At 47.9% G+C, this 21959-nt stretch overlaps 1 protein-coding gene across 1 annotated transcript; it reads left to right on the top strand.

Annotated features, from left to right (window-relative positions):
• Nucleotides 1–232: 232 nt before the first annotated feature.
• LOC103303037 (DLA class II histocompatibility antigen, DR-1 beta chain-like) lies at nt 233–10595 on the top strand. Its single transcript, XM_054722312.1, has 5 exons — nt 233–411; nt 5598–5867; nt 9114–9395; nt 10020–10130; nt 10558–10595. The coding sequence occupies exons 1-5, from the start codon at nt 312–314 to the stop codon at nt 10593–10595; spliced, it is 801 nt and encodes a 266-aa protein (XP_054578287.1). The 5' UTR covers nt 233–311.
• The last annotated feature ends 11364 nt before the right edge of the window (nt 10596–21959 follow it).

Raw genomic sequence — 21959 nt, 5'->3', positions numbered from 1 at the left:
TCACCATAGGGCCCAGCACAGTGTTTCTGACACAACCAGACCAAACCTTCAAAGCCCTCAATCAAAGCAATGCTTTTAATGCAGGAAATTCTAAGTATCAGAAGAGGACCTTCCTACTGCATCTCTGACCAGCAACTGATGATGCTACTCACCTCTGATGCTGATTGGTTCTCAGTACTGAGATGACCCAATCCAGGAACAAAGAGTGAGTTCCCCTGTTGGTACTATTGGGGCTGTGGGTGGAGAAGGGTCACAGCCCTCCCTGAGTGAGACTGGCCTGCTCCCTGCCCCTGTGCTCTCTGAGCTCCAGCATGGTGTGCCTGCGGTTCCCCGGAGGCTCCTGGGTGGCCGCTCTGACGGTGACGCTGATGGCACTGAGCCCTGCCCTGGCTCTGGCCAGGGACACACCATGTAAGTGCACCTTGGGCTTCAGCTGTTGTGGGTGAGGAAGAAAGGAAATTAGCTTTGTCACCGTGTCCAGGCCATGGCCTTAGAAAATGGTGGCATTTCCTCAGTGGCCACCTACCTTTACCACATGGACCCCAATTCTTTCCACCACAAAAGGGGGCGGGTGCTCGCCACTATGAGATGCACAAGGGGCTCCATGTATCACAGCTGTTCTTCTCCCCTCGCCTCCAGTAAACCTCCCCAGCCTGTGTCACATTCCATTGGGGTCTTGAGAGGATTGAGAAATAATGATCTCAGACTAATTCCCACCCAGTGCTCCATTTATTGCATTGAGTTATCCCCAAAGGAAAGTTTCTCTGACATTTTATGTGAGCCAAAAGGAATTCGAGGGTCTCTCTTTGAGGATCCTGTGCTCTGTCCTCAGCAGAATCTGTGATGCTGGTGCCTCTCCCTACCATGTGAGATGTATCAAGGGGCCTCCCCACCATCTCCTTTCCTTTCTCCCTGAACCCCTTAAGAAGGAAAAAATTCAGAGCAATAATTTATCTGAAAAAAAAAAAAAAACAACACACCAAATAAACCCAGGGTTATGGGACAGAGAGCATGATTCACCTGATGTCACTTCAAGTGGTTAGAAAGCTCTCCCTGAGGAAGTGACATGTAGAGACATTTAAGACCTGGATGATGAGAGAAGCCACCGTGTGAAGATCTAGGGGTCAAGTGTCCCAGGGAGAGGAACAGGAAAGGCCACAGTGTGGGCACGTGTTTGCCGTGTTTAAGGGGCAGGAAGAAGGCTAGCGTGGCTACAGCAGGTGAGCAAGTTGGGGAGTGACACTGACATAGGAAGAGGCTGGAGAAGACGGGAGACACATCATATTGGGCCCTGATGGCGGGTAAGAAGTGTGAAATTTATCTGAAGAGACATGTGAGCTGCTGGAGGGTTACAAGGAGAGTCCATGTATGTTTATTAAAAGCAATAACCCCAGCTTCCAGTGGAGGTTGGACTGCAGGGTTCACAAGAGGAGCCGGGGCCTTGAGGAGCATGGAGGAGCCCAGGTGACGTGCTTGGGCTTCAGTGAGTGTGTGCGGCAAAGGCAGCGGGAAGGGGAAGTGAGCAGATGGGGGAGATATTCCCACGACTCCTTATGGATGAAATGGGGGAGGGGTCAAAAACCCTAAGGATTTTATCTTCAATAATTAGAATAAACTTGGAGCTGTTTACTGAGATGGGAAGGCTGAGTAAGAAGTAGTTTGAAGGGGGTGGTGAGGAAGAAAGGTTCTGTGTAAGCTGGAAATGATTTCCTGACATTTGTGTGGAGCTGCCAAGAGGTCAGTTGAACACAGGAGCCTGGAGTTCATGGCCGGCCAGGGCAGGGGTTGTTTGTGTTGGTGTCATTGACACATGTGCTGTGTTAAACTCCAGGGAAGTGAAGGATGAAGAGGAGGTGTGTGTGCGTGTGTGTGTGTGTGTGTGTGTGTGTATGTGTGTGTGTGTGTGTGTGTGTGTGTGTGTGTGTGTGTGTGTGAGAGAGAGAGAGAGAGAGAGAGAGAGAGAGAGAAGCTGCCAAGGGTCGATCCCCGAGGACCAAGGGCCAATGAGAGCAGAGGAGACTGAGAAGGGGTGCAGTGTGTTAAGGAAAACCGAGAGAAGGTGATGCAGGGCAGTGAGGGGAGTAGATTTTTCCAGAAGGAGGGAGTGGCCAGGTGTGGTGAGACCTTCTAGGAGGCAGGGAAGTGAGAACATGCAGAGCAGTGAGCACTGGGTTTGGTGGGTGTGACGTTCGCAGTCAGTGGAGTGTATGAGACAGAACCTGATTGGACCGTTTGAAGAGAGGACGGGAGCTGAAGACGTGAGGGATGATCACAGTGACTCTGAGCTGTGACCTCAGGGAGACTGTGCGCTGGGCTCAGGGGGTCAGTGGACCTGAAGCATAAGAACAAAGGAGCCTGAAGGGAAGCTGGGGGACGCGAGAACCAGAGATGCTCAGTCATCAGCAAGGAGCCACTGGGGTGACCTTGAAGGCAGAGGTGACTGGTGATGAAAGCCACCAGTTCCACAGCCACTGCTTATCAGTGACCCAGAGCAGACAGTCACCACCCGGTGATGAGGTGGAGTCATCGACAAGACAAACCTGGTCCCTCCGGCGTGGAGCAGTCACATCCAGCAGTTACTATGCACCAGGCCTCCATGTGAGTGTGTGACTCTGCACCAGGCCTCCATGTGAGTGTGGGACTCTCATAACCATCCCGTCTTACCTGCAGCAATTACAGATGTAATGACCATGGACTCTGATCCAGAGAGTTTAAGCCACTGATCCAGAGTCACATGGGTGACATAGTCTAGGCCTCAGAATCTAGAAAGTCCTCTCTTCTAAGTCAGCACAGTCCTTTCATATTAGGTGCATGTACATCCCGTTATATACAGAGACCAATGTTTCTGTCCTTGTGTTCAAAATGACATTTAGTGATAAAGTTAATTAAAGACAACTGCCAAATGGTGATGAAGACATTATTTGATGTAGGAAGTTAAGGAATAGAAAGATCTTGTGAGCAAGATATTTATTGAGGTCTTGTATGATCAGCACTAAGAAGAATTACTATTTAATTCCACACTTACAATATCCTGTGTGATACAGCATCATTAAATCTATTTTAGAGATAAAGAACAAGGCCCATGGTGTTGCCATCTGACCCAAGCAGAAGAGCTAATGTTCAAATTTAGATCCTAATTCTAGAGCTGGGCTTCTACCCCCCTGTGAGCAGTGGCTCGGCTGGGTCTGACTTGCTGCTGAGATTTCTGCTGCTCCATGTGCCAGCGTGTGTCTCAGGGCTGGGGCAGCAGGCGCAAGGGCTGCTGGTTCCAATATACAGGAGGAACTTACATCCATTTTGCATTTACAACTTGAAAAGTTCCATATGGGCTCACACTATGATGTGAGCATGTGAGGAACACAGAGAAGTTTAAGTGCACTCCCAGCCTCAGATTCCATCAGCGGGTGGGCTTGTGTTGCCAAAGGAAATACAGAATGCCCGATTTAAGCTGAATTTCAGAGAAACAGCAATTGCTTAACTGAAATCCCAATGTGCTAGGAATGGTGTATTTGTATTTGCTTTATCTGGCGGCCTTTCAGTTGTGCCCCTGAGCCTGGCCTGATAGTGCTAACCACACAGGCTACAGTGAACAGCAGCTCACACATGTTTATTTCAACCTTCTCACGTGTCAGGAAGGCGCTAGAGAATTTGTGAAAAGTCAGACAGACCCAGTGTGACCAGAGTGCCCTCCCCTCTGCCATCATTTCTACGTGAAGGTCTCCATGTAAAGCTGGGACCTGCTCCTTTTTGTAATCTGTCTATGTGAGGGTGTCCTCTTAGCTGCTCCCCTCCTGAGGGACCTGCCCATAGAAATGAGAGTCCACCTCCGGCCAAGGCTGGTAACCTGATGCCTCCTGGTATCATTGGGAGCAGGAGGCAGTTAGAAAGCTAATTAGTTGGGACACTGAATGGGAATCAAATGGCCGTGGCTGTAGCTTCTGCTGTAGACAAGCAGGGGGCAGTGGCCGGGAGAGTAAGAAAGAAGATGATGTGGAGGATAATAGATGACTGGTGATTGGGTAGCAAGGCAAAGAAACAGGTAGATCTTTGTTCTGAACAAAATTATTTTGCTGGAAAAGTTACTGTGCACTGGGTGCTCTGTGCCAAATATGTAAATTCCATATAGACCAAGACTTTCCAGATACATTGGTAGAACTTCCCATGTCATTCCCAGCTGCTGTGTGATCAACAGTGGCTTTCACCCCAGATTCCTCAGACGGTTCACACCAGCAGAGCTCACCCTGTGAAGGTTCCCCGCCCCTCCCCCTCCCCACCCCGGGGACATCTGCCACATTTAAAGCCGTGTTGGTGGTCACACGGGGGTTTCTCTGACAACTGGTGGGTTCCCGCCCCACCCACACAGAATTATCTGGTCCAAAGGTCAATAGTGCTGAGGTGGAGAACACTGCGGGACACCGGCTGTTTCTGAAAATTCTAGACTCACCTTTATACACACGGACCTTCCAATGCAGCTCTTCACGGTTTATTAAGAAAAAATTAGACAGTTAGACAAATTCACCATTTTCTTGTTGAACCCATTCAATTACTTGAAGCTCAAGATGTTGATTTTTATTGTGCCTTATGCGATGTTAGTCAAAATGCCATGAGTTCTGTCACTGCATCTCTGCTGACCGTCCACGTCTCTCCTTATGAGTCACGCATCGCGGTGAGCCCTGTTCTCAGGAAGGGCCTCACATTCCTGCAGGGACTCTCCCCACACCTGCGAGGGGGTCAGAGCTTCCATCATCACCTGACTTCCTCCACAGCTGTGCTCTGGGTCTCTGTGCCTCCTGGGTTGGACATGCAGGAAAGAGATGGCGCCCTATTGGGATTGGGGTGTAACCCCCTGAACTCATCAGTACTCTTCTTTACAGGGAGCAGAAGGCCCCCCTCACTCACCCCTAGGCTCCCAGCACCCCAACTCCTCCAGGCTCTGTCCCCTCCCTCTCACTATCTGGGCTCTGGTTTCCAGGAGGCTATGGGTTCCCTCAGGCTTTGCAGGTGGCAGTGCCTTCCCCTGAAATGTGCCTCCCCCCCCCCCACCCCCCCCCCACACAACCCTCAGGCCACATCCTGTCACTCAGGCCACTGGCCCCGCCCCTGATGGAACTGGGGTCCTGCTGTCCCTGCTCCAGACCCCCTTTCCTGGCATCTCCCTCCTGTGTGAACGCCTGTGGTTGGCTGTGCCCGCACTTTGGTGAATTCTAAGCTCAGGGCGGAGGGCGATGCCCGGTTTCCTGCCTGGGTCCCGGGGCAGCTGGGCCTGGCATGAGGTCCCTGCCCAGGTGGTGACAGGAGGAGGGGGTGGGGAACGGGAAAGGCTGTGGGGGGGGGGGGGGCGTCTAGGAGGAGGCGGTGATGGCACAAGTCCTCGCCCAGCTTGGAGCCTGGAGCCCCGTGGGGCAGCCCAGTGGGTCCCCAGTGGCTGAGGTCCCAGGGGTCTCCCTGCCTGCGGCCTCCCTCCAGCCCCAGAGGAGGGGGGCCCGGGTGCTGGCAGTGGGGTGCCGGGGTCCTATGTCCCCACCTCCTGGGCCCCTTACATTGGGCGGCGGCGCCATCCTCTCTCACCAGCGTGACAGTCCCTCCCGTCCCCACAGCGCATTTCCTGATTCTGGGGAAGGCCGAGTGTCATTTCTCCAAGGGGATGGAGCGGGTGCAGTTCCTGGCCAGACAGATCTACAACCAGGAGGAGTACGTGCTTTTCGACAGCGACGTGGGGGAGTTCCGCGCGGTGACTGAGCTGGGGTGGCCCATCGCTGAGGAATTGAACAGCCAGGAGGACTTCCTGGAGCGGACGCGGGGTGCGGTGAATACCTTGTGCAGACAGAACTACAGGGCGTTTGATGGATTCTCGGTGCAGCGGCAAAGTGAGCCGGGGGCAGGGAAGGGGGGAGTGGTGACAAAGGGGGACAAGTGCGCACACAGGGCTGTGAGGAGCATGCTTGAGGGGTCTGAGGACGGCTGTGGGCACCCTGAGGTCCTGTCCTATGTAGGGGCGTTTCTGGTTTGCCCAGTCGTTTCCACTTGGGGGAGGGTTTGGGTAGTAGAGGGGATGGGGGGAGGTGAGAGGTGTGGGGAGGAAGGTGGGAGGTGTTAGGAGGGAGTCGGTCTGTCTTGGCCAAACCCCCCCTGACCCTGAGCCCCTGGAATAGGGGTGCTTGGTGTGCAAGCCTTTCCCTGGGCAGAGGGTCAGGCTGGGTTGTGAGGGGCGGGGCCTCCAAGGCACCTCTGACCTTTCTGAGCTCCTTTGAAATCTGTGTCTTATTTCCCCCCTTAGTGTACCTATGTATACTAAACTAATAATCGACAAATATTTAAATTGACCTTCCCTCTGCAATGCCCACAGCCAATCAGGAATGAGTATGCAAATTAACCCGACAAGATGGGCCTGTGGGCAGCGCGCACGCGCACAGGCACTGAGCGGCCGGGGGCAGGGTGGGACACCTGCTTTCCCACTGGCCTGCCATTGCTAGGGCACCTGCCCACTCAGAGCCTGTGGCTGGCACATGTGCACGCCAGCACTGAGCAGCCAGGGTCCCGGGGACGCCACTGGAGTGTCCGGTCCTTTCAGCCTAGCCTGGAGGCAGCTGGAGTTCCCAGTCCTTTTGGTTTCTGCAGCCCCTGGACTGGAAGCGGAAACCAAGAGCACAGGGAGCACCAGGAATGCTGGGAATCGTAGTTCTGGTGGCAGACGCCTTGCGAGATCTCCTAGACCAGTGATGGTGAACCTATGACACGCGTGTCAGCACACGCGTAGCCATTTCTGATGACACATGTAGCCATTTCTGATGACACGTGGCCGCTGAGGCGGCCGCATGCTGAGGATGAAACATTTGCTGTTCCTGAGGATGAAACATTTGTAACTCCAAGACTCTAGTCGCAAATGTTTCACCCTCCCCTATTAGACACTCTGTGCCAGAGGTCTGTAGGCCAAAACAACAGAAGTCCAGCACAGAGCGTCTAGTTCTGGGACTTCCGGTTAAGCAGGGAACTTTGCCCTCACTTCCACCAGCAGAGCAGGGAGCAGCGGAACGCAGTGGGGGACGCATCTCTGGGGGCCCTGCCATTACCAGTAACCAAATAACAGTTAACCACAGCAACCATTATCTACTGTTCTGGGGTGTCATCATTACTGAGATAAGTGAGGGGAGGCTGGGAGAGGCGAGGGTTTGTGGCGTGCTATGGGTACCGTTTCCCACCATTAGAAATAGCGGCAGCCATTTTAATTCACATAAGGAACACCATCTTGCTCCATAGTGCAGACTCCATTTCACCACTATTACTGTTGTGCATCCTTATTAACCCCTATTTCTGCTTATTAAGCCTGCCCTTTCCTAAAAGACAGTTATATGCACCATTTTGTGGTTAGTTAGGCTAGTTAACCCCTAATTGCCTGCAGGCCTAACAAGCTATCTATAATTCTATCTTCTGTCACTGCTCTCCCCCCACTCCCCCCGCCCAGATGGAACACCCAAAAAATAAAAAACTAAGGTTAAGTAAAGGAAGTGGTAGTAGCAGTGGCCGACCCTTTCAAGAGACATGGACTGAGATGTATGGCTTTATAGAAAAAAATGGCAGATCATTTTGCGTTCTATGTACTGAAATGGTAGTAAGCAGAACGTGGAATATAAATAGACATTTTGAAACTAATCATTCCCAGCTCCTGGAAAAAAAGTGAGGATGAAAGGAAGGAATACATTTCTAGGCAGCTACACCTTTATAGAGCCAATCTAATTCCATCCTTAAATTTATGAAAGGCTCTACAAATTTAACATCTGCAAGTTTGAGTATTGCTCACTCTATAGCTCAGCATGGAAAAGCGCTCAGTGAGGGAGAATTTATTAAAGAAACTCTCCTAAGATGTGCACCAGTTCTATTTCACGATATGCAGAATAAAGATGCAATTATTAAGAGAATATCTGAGTTACCACTCAGTAGAAATATCATAAAAGACCGAATAATGAGACTGAACACACACGTACAACATCAATTAAAGAGAGACATAAGGAAGTGTAAATATTTTTCGATCTCTCTTGATGAAACTACTGATGTCACATCTCATGCTCAGTTGGCCATTATTGGTCAATATTCTGATGGTCTCACAATGAGAGAAGAGTTGATAAAGTTAGTATCAGTGTCAACAAGTAAATCAATGATTTACCATCAATCTTACATCTACCCTTTTGGCCCCACGATGATCCTTCTCCTCCTCCTCCTCCTCCTTCTTCCTCTTCCTCCTCCAAATCAGTATTTATTGAGCCTGGTCTCAAGCAGGAAGCACACATATTAATGAGCCCCACACCCTGCCCTGAGCTCAAATGTCAGATTGAAAAGAGGGACAATTATAAAACGACAGGAATCCCAATAACAGACCGGCTTCTGTGAGAAGGAGCGGGTGGCTCAGTGAGCGTCACTATAAGTGGTATAATGGGGGCTGCCCTGCTCCTCCCTCTCCCTCAGGACTCAGCCCCGGAGCTGGGGAATCACCCTCTTCCTGCTTCCAGGGAACCATCTCTGTGTTCCAGGTGTGATCGCATTCCCAGGACTTCACACCCTGAGTCCCATCTGCCCCAAGCTGTTCCCCAGTTTCTCCCTCTGCTTTCCTTATATTCTCTCTCCATATGTAATAAACAGGGACAGAGAGTGATGGCTCCGTTCCGGCCGCTGTTGTACATATTTCAGGCCCATTGGTCCTCATGTGTCCCTAAGCGGTGAGTTAGTATTATCACCCCCTTGTAGGGGAGAAGCTGAGCAGAGAGGATCTCCCAGGATCACCAGGAAGAGGCAGAGCCTGGATGTGACCCAGGCAGCCCTGCTCCAGAATCACACTTTAACGCACACACTCTGTGCCTTGCACAGATCTATAAACTCTTCCATTCAACAATGAGGAACTGTTTCAAGTGAAAAATCCCCCAGGTTTCCTCAGCGTCTCTCCAATCCACTGGCCCAGGCTGGAGGCGGAGATGCAAGGCCCATGGCACTACCTCCTGCGGGGCCACAGGGCGGTTGGAGGGGGGCCTGCCCGGCCTGGAGCTGGGGCCGGAGACGAGGCCGAAAGGGAGCACCCAGGGGCTGCCTGTCTGCTCAGTCTCCCTCCGCCTTCTCCGTCCCAGCTGCGCCCACAGTGACCGTGTTCCCGGCCAAGACCCAGCGCCTGCAGCACCACAACCTCCTGGTCTGCTCCGTGAACGGCTTCTACCCGGGCCCCATCGAGGTCCGCTGGCTGCGGGACGGCCGGGAAGAGCAGGCCGGGGTGGTGTCCACGGGCCTGATCCGGAACGGGGACTGGACCTTCCAGATGCTGGTGATGCTGGAAACAGTGCCCCGGAGCGGGGAGGTCTACACCTGCCACGTGCAGCACCCCAGCAGCTCCAGCCCCGTCACCGTGGAATGGAGTGAGACGCCTTCTGACCTCCCCCCCACAGGGGCCTTTGCTGGTCCCTGAGGGCCAGGGTCCCTCTCCCCACACCCCGTTTTCCTTTGCTGGGGTCTCTCCCTCAGCACAGGACACAGGGCAGCCCCTCGATAGCTTCTGTGGACCCCATAGCCCTGGGGGCACCATTCCTGCCCTGCTCTGTCTCCCACCCTCTCCCGTCATGTGCCCCTGGGCCCTGGCCCCGTCCCCTGTGGGCTGGGCGGTGCTTCTGCCTGCGCTGAGCTGCCCACTGTGACCCGGGAGGAGGCGCCTCCTCCACAGCGTGGGGACCCTCCTGCCGCGGGAGAGCCCTGTCTGCTCTGTGTCTGCGGCTCTGTCACCCGGGCCACGTACCGAGGGTCCCCGAGCCCCGGGCTCCGCAGCCCTCAGAGGCCGAAGCGGTGGCCTTGGGTCGGGGGTGAGGGCACCTGAGGCCAGTGCCTGGGCCTTTACCTGCTCAGTGTGGCCTCAGTCTCTTTCCCGGAGATGGCTATTCTTCTGCTTCCTCTAGGGCACCGCCCACCCCCCCCCCAGCTCTCCATCCCAGGGTCTCCACTAGAGAAGGTGCTTCGGGCTGAACCCACTGACACAGCCTCTCCTCCAGGGGCCCAGTCCGGATCCGCACAGAGCAAGGTGCTGAGTGGAGCCGGGGGCTTCGTGCTGGGGCTGCTCTTCCTCGGGGCGGGGCTGCTGGTCTCCTTCAGGGCGCGGAAAGGTAAGGAGCCGCTGGCAGCGAGGCCCCGAGACGGTGGGGGACGGGGCTTTGCTGGGTGAGCTCTGGGATGGCAGCGCCTTAGAGGCCTCTCTTTCCCTGTGGGTCTCCCGTGTCCTGGAAACGCAGAATCTCTAGCTCCCGGTTCTTAGGTGGAGACATGAGGAGCCATGGCTGTGGGTTAGAGACGGGTTAACACGCACGGGATTTGGGTGCAGATCCTGGGGCACATGGAGGAGCAGGCCCTGCGGTCACTGATGACACTGGATGTGACGGCTTCGGGGCCGCTGCTCTCAGCTTCTGCTCTTCTCTGCTCTGTGTCAGCGGGTGGGGTGCTGCTAGAGAAGCTCAGGTGGCCTGGGCGGGGACCCTGTGTTTGGGTCACACTTACCTTCCTGTCTTTAAGTGGCATCTTCCTTCTCTTTCCCAGGACACTCTGGACTTCAGCCCACATCTAATAATCTTTAATCCTCTCTTAGGGGCATATTCAGTTTCCCTAGAACAGAAGCTGCAGGTGAAGAGAAGGACAGAAATAGCCGGAGCCTGGTATGGATCTGGCCCCGCCCACACGGTAGCGCCTCCTCCTGCTGGGGAGAGGCAGCTCTAAAGCAGCTCTGCCTCCTGTGGCCTCAGAGCCTTTCTTCCCACGTGGGAGCCACAGCAGGAGGCCTGGGAGGGTAGCGCCCTGCTGGCTGGGCCTCAGAACTGCACTGTCCTCTGTCTGCAGGGCTCCTGAGCTGAGGCGGCCACTGTGACACGAGCAGGAAAGACCCTTCTGTCCGGCCCCTTCGCAGCCTGAAGAGGTTTCTTGCTGGGCTCTCACTCCACAAGGAGAGCCGCCTTGGGCTCTGGGGGGTCCTGGCTCCTGACCCCCAGCAGCTCCTCCCTGCTGGTTCCTCCCCGCCCTGGACCTGGAGGCCCCAGTGTTGGCTGCAGAGCATTAACTCCATCCCCCCTGTCCCTTTGTGTTCAACCCTCACTGTCTGCTGTTCACCTTAGATTACCTATATATTTACATTAGAGAATCGGTGCACAAAATTCCTGCATGGAGAGGGGGTGTCCCTCAGCCCAGCCTGCACCCTCTCCAATCTGGGACATTCCTCTCACAATCCAGGACTGCTGACTCCCAACTGCACACCTGCCTGCCTTCCTGATTGTCCCTAACCGCCTCTGCCTGACAGCCTGATCACCCCTAACCACTCCCCTGCCAGCCTGATTGATGCCTAACTGCTCCCCTGCCAGCCTGTTTGCCCCTAACTGCCATTCTCTGCAGGCCTGGTCACCCCTACCTGCCTTCCCCTGCATGCCTGGTCACCCCTAACTGTCCTCCCCTCCAGGCCTGTTTCCCCCCAACTGCTCTCCACTGCATGCCTGGGTCCCCCCCAACTACTCTCCTCTGCAGGCCCGGTCACCCCCAACTTCCCTCCTCTGCCGGCCTGGCCACCCCTAACTGCCCTCCCCTGCAGGCCTGATTGGCCCCAACTGCCCTCCCTTGCAGGCCTGGTCCCTCCCAAATGCCCTACCCTGCTGGCTATTTTGTGGTGGCCATCTTGTGTCCACAAGGGGGCAGGATATTTGACCACATGGGGGCAGCCATCTTGTGTGTTGGATTGATGGTCAATCTGCATATTACTCTTTTATTAGATAGGATGGAGGCCTGGTGCATGGGTGGGGTCCAGCTGGTTTGCTCTGAAGGATGTCTCGGATCAGGGTGGGGGTTCTCTTGGGGTGTGGGGTGGCCTGGGCAAGGGGCCTATGGTGGTATCAGGCCAGCCACGCCCCCTGGTGACCCAAGCAGAGGTCCTGGGATCTGGGATTTATTTATCTTCTACAATTGAAACTTTGTAGCCTGTAGTGGAGCCAAGCCTCCTGCTTGCTCAGTGGCAGCAGCCATTTCTGTTGGGATTTATGGATCTTCTATAATTGAAACTTTGTAGCCTGGAGTTAGGGGTTAGGCTGGCCAGGGCTTCAGAAGCTTGGCTTCCTCCATCACTGGGGACAACCCTAGCCTCCTGCTCTTTCCACCTCTGTGGCTGCCGCCATTTCTGTTTGGATTTATTTATCTTCTATCATTGAAACCTTGTAGCCTTGAGTGGAAGCCTAGGCCAGCAAGGGCAGGCGGAAAGCTTGGCTTCCTCCATTGCCGAGGAAACCCAAGCCTCCCTCCTGCTCTCTGTGGCCGCAGCCATCTTGGTTGGGTTTATTTGCATATTTGCTCCTGATTGGCTGGTGGGCATGGCTTGTGGGTGTATCGGAGGTACGGTCAATTTGCATATTGCTCTTTTATTAGATAGTATAGAAGCCTAAGCAACCATTATTACAGAATGATGGGAACTACGCGTCAAGCGGTCATTATGACATGCACTAAACACCAGGGAGCAGACACTCAATGCTAGAGCTGCCCCATGGTGGTCAGTGTGCTCCCACAATGGGAGCACTGCTCTGCTGGCAGACCAGTCCTGGTGGCCCAACAGCCTGCAACGGCCACTCCCTCCCTCAGTCGTCCTACAGATCCAATCTCCAGGAACGGGCCAGGCACCAACAGACCAGTGCCGCCAGCATGTTTCCAACAGCACCACCAGCCTCCCGGAAGTCCCGACAGCGCCACCGGCCTTGGGCACAGCAGCTGATTCCCCACCCTTGATGCTCTACAAGTAAGAAAGGTTTAAAAGCGGCCACCAGTTGGCTTCCGATAACTGTCTTGAACATCAGTGGGATGGATTCAGATCCCGGGCAGCAAGGGTATCCCACCATCCGCTCAGAGGGCTCATCAAATCCCGGCCCCCATCCCACTACCTGGAGACCCCACCCATACAGCAATTCATGCACCAGGCCCCTGGTTTCTTTATAAAGTTTTATTCAATTTCTCACAGCTTCAAAGACAGGAAGTAGAAAGGAAAGGTTTTCTTTGTAACTTACTGATTTTTCATGAGTTTTCCATCCTGAGCCAGGAGACAGCTTCCTGAGCCAGGAGACAGCCTGCAATGAACCTGAACATGGTGGTCTACTACGTGGGTGTTTCTCAAAGATAAGCACACAGGTTCCCTTGCCCATGGGATACGGAAAGGAGACAACAAATATAAGAAATGCAGGCCAGCCCACCTGGTGTGGCTCAGTGGTTGAGTGTCAACCTATGAACCAGGAGGTCACTGTTCAATTCCAGGTCAGGGCATATGCCCAGGTTTCAGGCTTGATCCCCAGTGGGGCGAAGGGGAGGAAGTCAGCCGATCAATGATTCTCTCTCATCATTGATGTTTCTATCTCTTTCCCATTCCCTTCCTCTCTGAAATCAATAAAAAATACTTCTTTTCTAAAAAGAAAAAAAAAAAGCAGGCCACTTGTAAGGATCTGATTTCTTCACTGTTTCTATAATCATGTTCCTTTCATTATTTTTCTCTAATTTTTTAAAAGAAGGTACTAAACCTGGTACCTCTTGAAGTCTCCTTTTACAGTGTTAGTCTATTGATGGCTTCTATACCTCAGTTTCTGTGCCTGATAAAACGCCTGCTGTGCTGACTCTGCCTTGAGGTGCACCTTCCCCATGAGTCGGTCCCGAGGCCATCAGGACAGAGCTGCAACTCTAGTGGGAAAGGTGAGCGTCTGAGGCCTCCAGCTTGTGTGGCCAACTCCCTGTCTGTCACAGGAAACCCTGTGTGGCCTTCTCTGAGCATCAACCAGGGCCGCTGCTGGGCACCCAGGGGAGCATGTGGATCCTGCTGTGCCACCAGCATGCAAGCCTCTGCGCTGGAGGGAACGTGGGAGACCTCCTGTGGGGTGGCCTCCCAATGTGTGTGAGCAAGGAGCAGCAGAGTTTTATGCAGCATTTTGTTTAATAAGACAGAGGAGGAGAGCAGGACATATAGATAAACCTGTTCATTTCATCCACCTGTTTATTTTCCTACTTACCAGTCATCTATCTATAGAAACAAGCAGTGGATTTTTAAGTGGTTGTCTACAAGGCAAAATAAGGGAATAGGTTGAAGGAATCTGTACTTTTCTGAATATATATCTTATTTAATAGTTTTAACTTGAGGAACATTCAAAGATATTATGCAATAATTTAAATCAAAAGTTTAAAAGGCAACACATAAAACCAAAACAAACAACAAACTATAGCAATAGAAACAACTGACAAGAATAGATGATGGAAAACAGCTAAAAAGTAATCGAGGGTTTCCAGTCCAAGACGACACTGAAGGAAAGCCCTTAGTTCACCTCCTCCCATTTCACATTAAATTTACACCTGCAGACACAGCAACTCCCCTGGAGAGGAAATGAGTGCTGACTGAATAACTTCTGTACCACCAGCAGGGAGAAATCCCATAGAAACAGGGGGGAGAGACAGAGACATGGCAACATAGAGACCCCGCCCAGCACTGACCTGCAGGGACCCCTGAGGGCGTATGTGCAGACTCAGTAAAGTGACAAAACAGTGGCTGAAAGGGCACCTAGACTATAAGGAGGGAAATCCATTTAGTAACTGAGAATAGCTGCCAAGTGGGAGGGGAACTGCAGGAACCCTCTGTGGTGTCAGGGACCCTGGAGAGAGCCAGTCACTCATTGACACTCTCCCTCCACCTTGATCTCCTGGGCAGGATATAATTCAGGTGCTTCAGCCAGCCAGCCTTGATGGTCAGGGTGCACACGAGGCCCGGGGCCCAGGGCCAGGCCTAACCAGCTCTGTGGCTTGTCCCCAGGACATCCACAACCAATCCCACTCCAGCTCCGGCTCAGAGTCCCTTACCCCCAGGGCTCCCAGTGGCCCACTCCCACTCCAGATCCAGCTAGCCTGCTAAAAACACCTGGCTCTCATAGTCTACAGAGGAGAAGCTCCTAAACAAGTCTCTCCTTGAAGAAACACACACAAAGAGACAGCCACATGGAGGAGACAGAGAAATGTATTCCAAATAAAGGATAAGGAAACATAAATAAATAAAAAGAACTAAATGAAACAGAGATAAGCAATTTACCAGATAAAGAGTTAAAAGTAAACACTGCTTATAGGTATGCTCAATGAACTCGGGAGAGGAATAGATGAACTCAGTGAGAACTTCAACAGAGACATAGAAAAATATTTAAAACAACCAATCAGAAATGAGGAATATGATAATTGAAATGAAAACAAAAATACTCTGGAGGAAATCAACAGCAGATTAGTTGAAACAGAAGAATGAGTCAGCAAGCTGAAAGACAAGGTAGTGAAAGTCAATCACAACAGCAAAAAGAAAAAAATGTTTCCAAATGTGAGGATAGTTTAAGGGACTTATGGGGCAATATCAAGTGTGCCAACATTTGAATCATAGGGGTCCCAAAAGGAGAAGACAGAGAAAGGGATGTAAAACTTAATTAAAGGGATAATGACTGAAAATTTTCCCAACTTGGTGAAGAAAACAGACATCCAAATCCAGAAAGCACATAAAGTTCCAAACAAAATGAACCCAAAGAAGCCCATATCAAGACACATCATATTTAAAATGCCAAAAGTTAAAGAATCTTAATGGCAGCAAGAGACAAAGCAGTTAGCTATGTACAAGGGATCCTTCATAAGACCATCAGCTGATTTTTCATCAGATACTTTCCAGACCAGAAGGGAATGGCACAAACTATTCAAAATTATGAAAGGCAGAAACTTACAACCAAGAATAGTCTACCCAGAAAATTTAGCACTCAGAATTAAAGTAATCATAAACAGTTTCCCAGATGAGCTAATGCTGAAAGAGTTCATCACCACAAAACAAGAAAAGTTAAGGGAACTTCTTTAAAGAAAAGTTAAGGAAACTTCTTTAAATGAAAAATACCTAAACTAAAAATAAGAAAATATTGGAAAGAAAAAATTTCCACTGATAAAGGCAAACAGTTGTAAGTGTAGCAGATCAAACAATTATAGAGCTAGAAGGAAGATTAAAATACAAAAGTGGTAAAAGCATGTGCAACACATTAATACATTAAGGGATACACACACAAAAGATGTAAAATATGGTGTCAAAAATATAAACATGGGGGTGAGTAAAAATGTAGTTTTAGAATGCATTTGAACTTAAGCAACAATCAACTTAAAAAACATTGCTATAAACATAGCTTGTTATATACTAGTATGATTCTTATGGCAACTCTAAACCAAAAATCTATAATACATATAGTTAACAAAAAATGAAGAAAAAGAGCCCAAACAATACACTAAGAAAGTATAAGAAAAAAGAGGAAGAGCCATAGCCTGTTTGGCTCAGTGGATAGAGCATCAGACTGAAGGGTCCTGGGTCTGATTCCAGTCAAGAGCACAGACCTCGGTTGCAGGCTCCTCCATGGCCCAGGCCCTGCTTGGGCTCATCCAGGAGGCATCCAATCCATATATTTTTCTCACATCAATATTTTTCTCTGTCTTTCCCTCTCTTTTCCACTCTCTCTGAAAATCAATGGAATAATATCCTTGAGTGAGGATTTTTTTTAAATAAAAGAAAAGAGAGCAAGAGAAGAAGAAAAAGAAAAGAACTAACAAAACATAGCAACCAGAAAACAATTAACAAAATGGCAATAAGTATATACCTGTCAATAATTACTTTAAAAGTAAATGGACTAAATATTCCAATCAAAAGACAGGGTGAATGGATGGATTTAAAAACAAGACCTGTGCATATGCTGCCTATAAGAGACTCACTTCGGTTCAAAAGAACATGCAGACAAAAAGTGAAGAGATGAAAAAGGTATTTCATGCAAATGGAAATGAATAGAAAAGTGCAGTAGCAATAGTTATGTCAGACAAAATAGACTTTAAAACAAAGACTATAACAAGAGACAAAGAAGGGCTTTACATAATGATAAATAGAACAATCTAACAAAAGAATATAACACTTGTAAACATCTATGCATTAAACATTAAGAGCACCTAAATATATAAAGCAAATATTAATCACATAAAGCAAGAGTTGACTGTAACACAATAATAGCAGGGAACTTTAACACCACATTTACATCAATGGATAAATTTTTCAGAAAGAAAATCAATAAGGAAACTATGGTCTTAGGTGACACAGTAGAATAGATACATGTAACAGATACAGAACATTCCAGCCTGAATCAGAAGAATATACATTATTTTCAAGTACTCATGGACCATTTTTCCAGGATAGACTACATGCTAGGCCACAAAAAAAGTCTCAGTAAAATTTTTAAAAATTGAAATCATGTCAAGAATCTTCTCCAATCACCACTGTATGAAACTAGAAATAAATCATAAAAAGAAAATTGGAAAAGAAAACACCCAAACACATGGAGACTAAACAACCTGATACTAAACAATTAATAGGTTAATAAAGAAATCAAGGAGTAAATAAAAAATATCTTGTGACAAATGAAAATGAAAACACAACAATCTAAAATTCTTGGGGCACAGTAAAAGCAGTCCAAGGGGGAAAATTCAAAGCATTAGAACTACCTCAGAAGACAAGAAAAAAATTCAAATAAGCAATCTAAACTTACACCTAAAGTAACTAGAAAAAGAAGAACAAACAAAGCCCAAAGTGAGTACAAGGAACAAAATAATAAAGATCAGAGCAGAAATAAATAAAATACAGACTAAAAAGACAATAGAAAGTATCAATGAAACTAGGAGCTGGTTCTTTGAAATAATAAACAAAATAGGTAAAACTTTAGCCAGACTCATTAAGAAAAAAAAAAGAGGAGACCTAAATAAATAAAATCAGAAACAAAAAGGGTAAAGTGACAAGCAACAACACACAAATACAAATGATTATAAGAAAATACTATGAACAATTATACGACAACAAATTGGACAACCTAGGAGAAATGAATAAACTCTTAAAACCATGTAATCTTCCAAGAGTGAGTCAGGAAGAAACAGAAAATTTGGACAGACTGATCACTAGAGTCAAAATTGAATCAGAAAAGAACAAGTTCCAACAAACAAAAATCTGGGGACAGATAGCTTCATAGCTAAATTCTACTGAGCATTCAAAGAAGAATTGATATTTATCATTCTCAAACTATTCCCAAAAATTGAAGAGGAGGGAAAGCATCTAAACTTATTTTATGAGGTCAGCATTACCCTCATATCAAAAACAAAGACCCTTCCACCCCCCCGAAAAAAAAAGGAAAAAAAGCAGGAGGAGAAGAAGAGGAAGAAAAAGGAGGAGGAGGAGGAGGAAGAAGAGAAAAAGAAGTAGAAAATGACTGGCCCATATCCCAGATGAACATAGATGCAAAAAATCCTTAACAAAATATTAGCAAACTGAATTCAGCAATAGATTAAAAATATCATACAGGATGACCAAGTGGGATTTATTGCTGGAATGCAAGAATGGTTCAATATCCACAAATCAATGAACATGATACACCACATAAACAAAATGAAGGATTAAAAAATCATAACACTGTATCAATAGATGTAGGAAAAGCATTGGACAAAATCTAGCATCCATTTATTTAAAAAACTCACAGCAAATTGGGCATACAGGAAACATACTTCAACATTATAAAGGCCATACATGAGAAACCCACACCTAAAAACATACTCCATGGTGAAAAGTGAAAGCATTTTCTCTAAGATCAGGAACAAGACAAGAATGCCCACACTCAGCACTCTTATTCAACATAGTATGGTAAGTCCCAACCACAGCAATCAGACAAGAACAAGAAAAAGAAACAGGAAAGAAAGAAGTAAACATTGTCATTATTTGCAGATGACATTATACTATATCTAGAGAACGCTAAAGAAACCACCAAAAAAACTATTAGAACTAATAGTAAATTCAGTAAAGTTGCAGGATACAAAATTAATATTCAGAAAACTGTTGTTTTTATAGACAAATAGCAAACTATCAGAAAGAGAAATTAAGAAAACAATCTCATTTATAATTGCACGAAAAAGAAGAAAATACTTAGGAATAAATTTCACCAAGGAAGCCCTGGCTGCTGTAGCTCAGTTGCTTGAGCTTTGTCCCATGTACTGAGAGGTCACTGTTCTGTACCTGGTCAGGGCACATGCCAGGGGTGTGGGATGTGAGATCGATATCCAGTAGGGGATGTGCAGGAGGCAGCTGATCAGTGGCTCCTCTCATCCATGTTTCTCTCTCCCTCTCCCTTCCTCTCCCTTTCTAAAAAAAGTCAATAAAAACATTTTTTTAAAAAAATGCTAACCAAGGAAGTAAAAGCCTTATACTCAGAAAACTATAAAACATTGACCAAAGAAATAGAACAAGACACGAATAAATGAAAGATACACCATCCTCCTATGTAGGAAGAATTAACATCGTTAAAGTGTCCATACTATCCAAAGCAATCTACAAATTCAATGCAATCCCTATTAAAATACCAACGGCATTTTCACAGAACTAGAACAAACAATACTAAAATTTATATGGCTCCATAAGAGATCCCACATAGCCTAAGAAATCTTGAGAAAGATGAACAAAGTTGGAGGTATCACACTCCCTGATTTCAAATATACTACAGATTTATAGTGATCAAACAGTATGGTACTGACACAAAAACAGACACACAGGTCAGTGGAACAGAGTGGAGAGCCATGAAATTAACCCACTCTTATCAGGTCAATTAATCTCCAATAAAGGATTCAAAACACACAATGTGATAAAGACAGTCTCTTCAATAAATGGTGTTGAGAAAACTGGAAAGATACATGCAAAAAAAAAAAAAAAGATGAAACTAGACCACTTTCTTACACCTTAAACAAACATGAACTCAAAATAAATTAAACACTTAAATGTAAGACCTGACACTATAAAACTCCTAAGAGAAAACATAGCAGAATCTTTGGCATTGATTATAGCAGTATTTTTTTTATATATGTCTCCTAGGGTGGAGACAACAAAAGCAAAACATAGCCGGGGGCGAGGGGGAGGGACTTGCCCTGGCCAGTGGCTCAGTTGGTTGGAGCATCATGCCTTACACCACAAGTTTGTGGGTTCCATCCTTCGTCAGGGGCTCTCTCCCCACCCATCCCTGCTTCCTCTCTTTCTAAAATCAATAAAAATGTCCTTGGGTGAGGATTGAAAAAAAGAAAGGGAGCCTGGTTGGTGTGGCTCAGTGGTTAAGTGTTGACCTATGAACTAGGATGTCATGGTTCAATTCCAGGTAAAGGCACAAGGCGGGATTGCAGGCTCAATCCACATGCCTGGATTTTGGGCTCCATCCCCACAGTGGGGCAAGCAGGAGACATCAGATCAATGTTCTCTCTCATCATTGATGACTCTCTGTCTCTCTCTCCCCCTCTCTGAAATCAATAAAAATATATTTTTTTAAAGGGGACTCCATAAAAAAAAAAAAAACCCTAAATAAATAAAAATAAAATAGGGACTCCATCAAACTAAAAAGCTTTTGCACATTGAAGGAAACCATCAATAAGATGGAAATGCAACCTGCTGAATGGGAGATTATTTGCAAATGACACCTCCAATGAAGGGCTAATATACAAAATATATACAGAATTCATACAACTCAACATCAAAATCAACCAATCCAATTTAAAAATGGGCTGAGGACCTGAATAGACATTTTTCCAAAGAAGACATGCAGATGGCCAACAGGTACATGAGAAGGTGCTCAACATCACTAATCACCAGGGAAATGCAAATCAAACACAATGAGACATCACGTCACACCTGACAGATGGCTGTTATCAAAAGACAATAAGTGTGGGAGAGGCTGTGGAGAAAAAGGAACCCTCATGCACTGTTGGTGGGAATGAAAATTGGTGCAGCCACTGTGGAAAATAGTGTAAAATTTCCTCAAAAAATTAAATTGAAACTATCATGCGACCTGGCAATTTTTCTGGGTATTTATGGAAAGAAAAGGAAAACACTAGTGTGAAAAGATACATCCATCATATGTTCATTGCGGCACTATTTACAATAGCCAGGATAGCCAGCCAATCTAGGTGTCTACCCACAGACGAATAGATGAAGAAGCTGTGGTGCATATATACGATGGAATATTACTCAGACATAAAAAAATTAAATCTTGCCCTAGCTGGTTTGGCTCACTAGATAGAGCATCGGCCAAGAATGAAGGGTCCCCGGTTCAATTCCAGTCAAGGGCACATGCCCAGGTTGTGGGCTCAATCACCAGGGGGTCGTACAGGAGGCAGCCGAGCAATGATCCTCTTTCATCATGGATGTTTCTATCTCTCTTTCCCTCCCCCTTCCTCTCTGAAATAAATTTAAAAAATATTTTTTAAATTAAATCTTGCCATTAGAGGCAGCATAGATGTTAAATATTATGTTTCATGACATAAATCGGACAAAGAAAGACAAATACCATATGATTCCACTTAATACGTAAAATCTAAAAAACAAAACGAAGTGGAAGAGAAACAAGCACATAGACACAGAGAATAAATGCGCGGTGGCCAGAGGCAGAGGTGGGAAGGGATGGAAGGGGAAGGGTTGACTACCAGCTGCCAGTTACACAGTGAGTCATGGGTGTGACGTGCAGCATTGGGGATTTGGTCAGGAACACTTACTGACGATGTGCAGTGACAGCTTCCTCTTCTTGTGGTGACCACTCTGTAAGGCATATGTGTGTAATCACTATGTTGTACCCCTGAAATGACATAATACTGTTTGTCACTTATAATTAAACTAGAGGCCCGGTGCACGGATTCGTGCACATTGAAAGGAAGTGGGGCCGCACTCCCTCCTCTCCGGTTCCAGGGTGCATCACCCGAGAACCGCCGCTGCCAAGTCACCGCAGCTTGGCAGCTCCTGCATTGGCGTCTGCCCCCTAGTGGTCAGTGCGCGTCATATATACCTGCCGGTCGGACAGTCACTTAGCCTTTTATATATATAGACTAGAGGC

The sequence above is a fragment of the Eptesicus fuscus genome, chromosome 10, assembly GCF_027574615.1.
Source record: "Eptesicus fuscus isolate TK198812 chromosome 10, DD_ASM_mEF_20220401, whole genome shotgun sequence".
Classification (NCBI taxonomy): Eukaryota; Metazoa; Chordata; class Mammalia; order Chiroptera; family Vespertilionidae; genus Eptesicus; species Eptesicus fuscus.
Note: the sequence above shows the minus strand (reverse complement) of the source record. Positions and strands in the feature narration are given on the sequence as shown.

Bases quoted from the DNA above. Each gene is read 5' to 3' on its own strand.
- LOC103303037 (XM_054722312.1), top strand. From the start codon at position 312: ATGGTGTGCCTGCGGTTCCCCGGAGGCTCCTGGGTGGCCGCTCTGACG. The intron at 5,868-9,113 runs GTGAGCCGGGGG...TCTCCGTCCCAG, and splicing joins ATTCTCGGTGCAGCGGCAAA to CTGCGCCCACAGTGACCGTG. The intron at 9,396-10,019 runs GTGAGACGCCTT...CCTCTCCTCCAG, and splicing joins CCCCGTCACCGTGGAATGGA to GGGCCCAGTCCGGATCCGCA.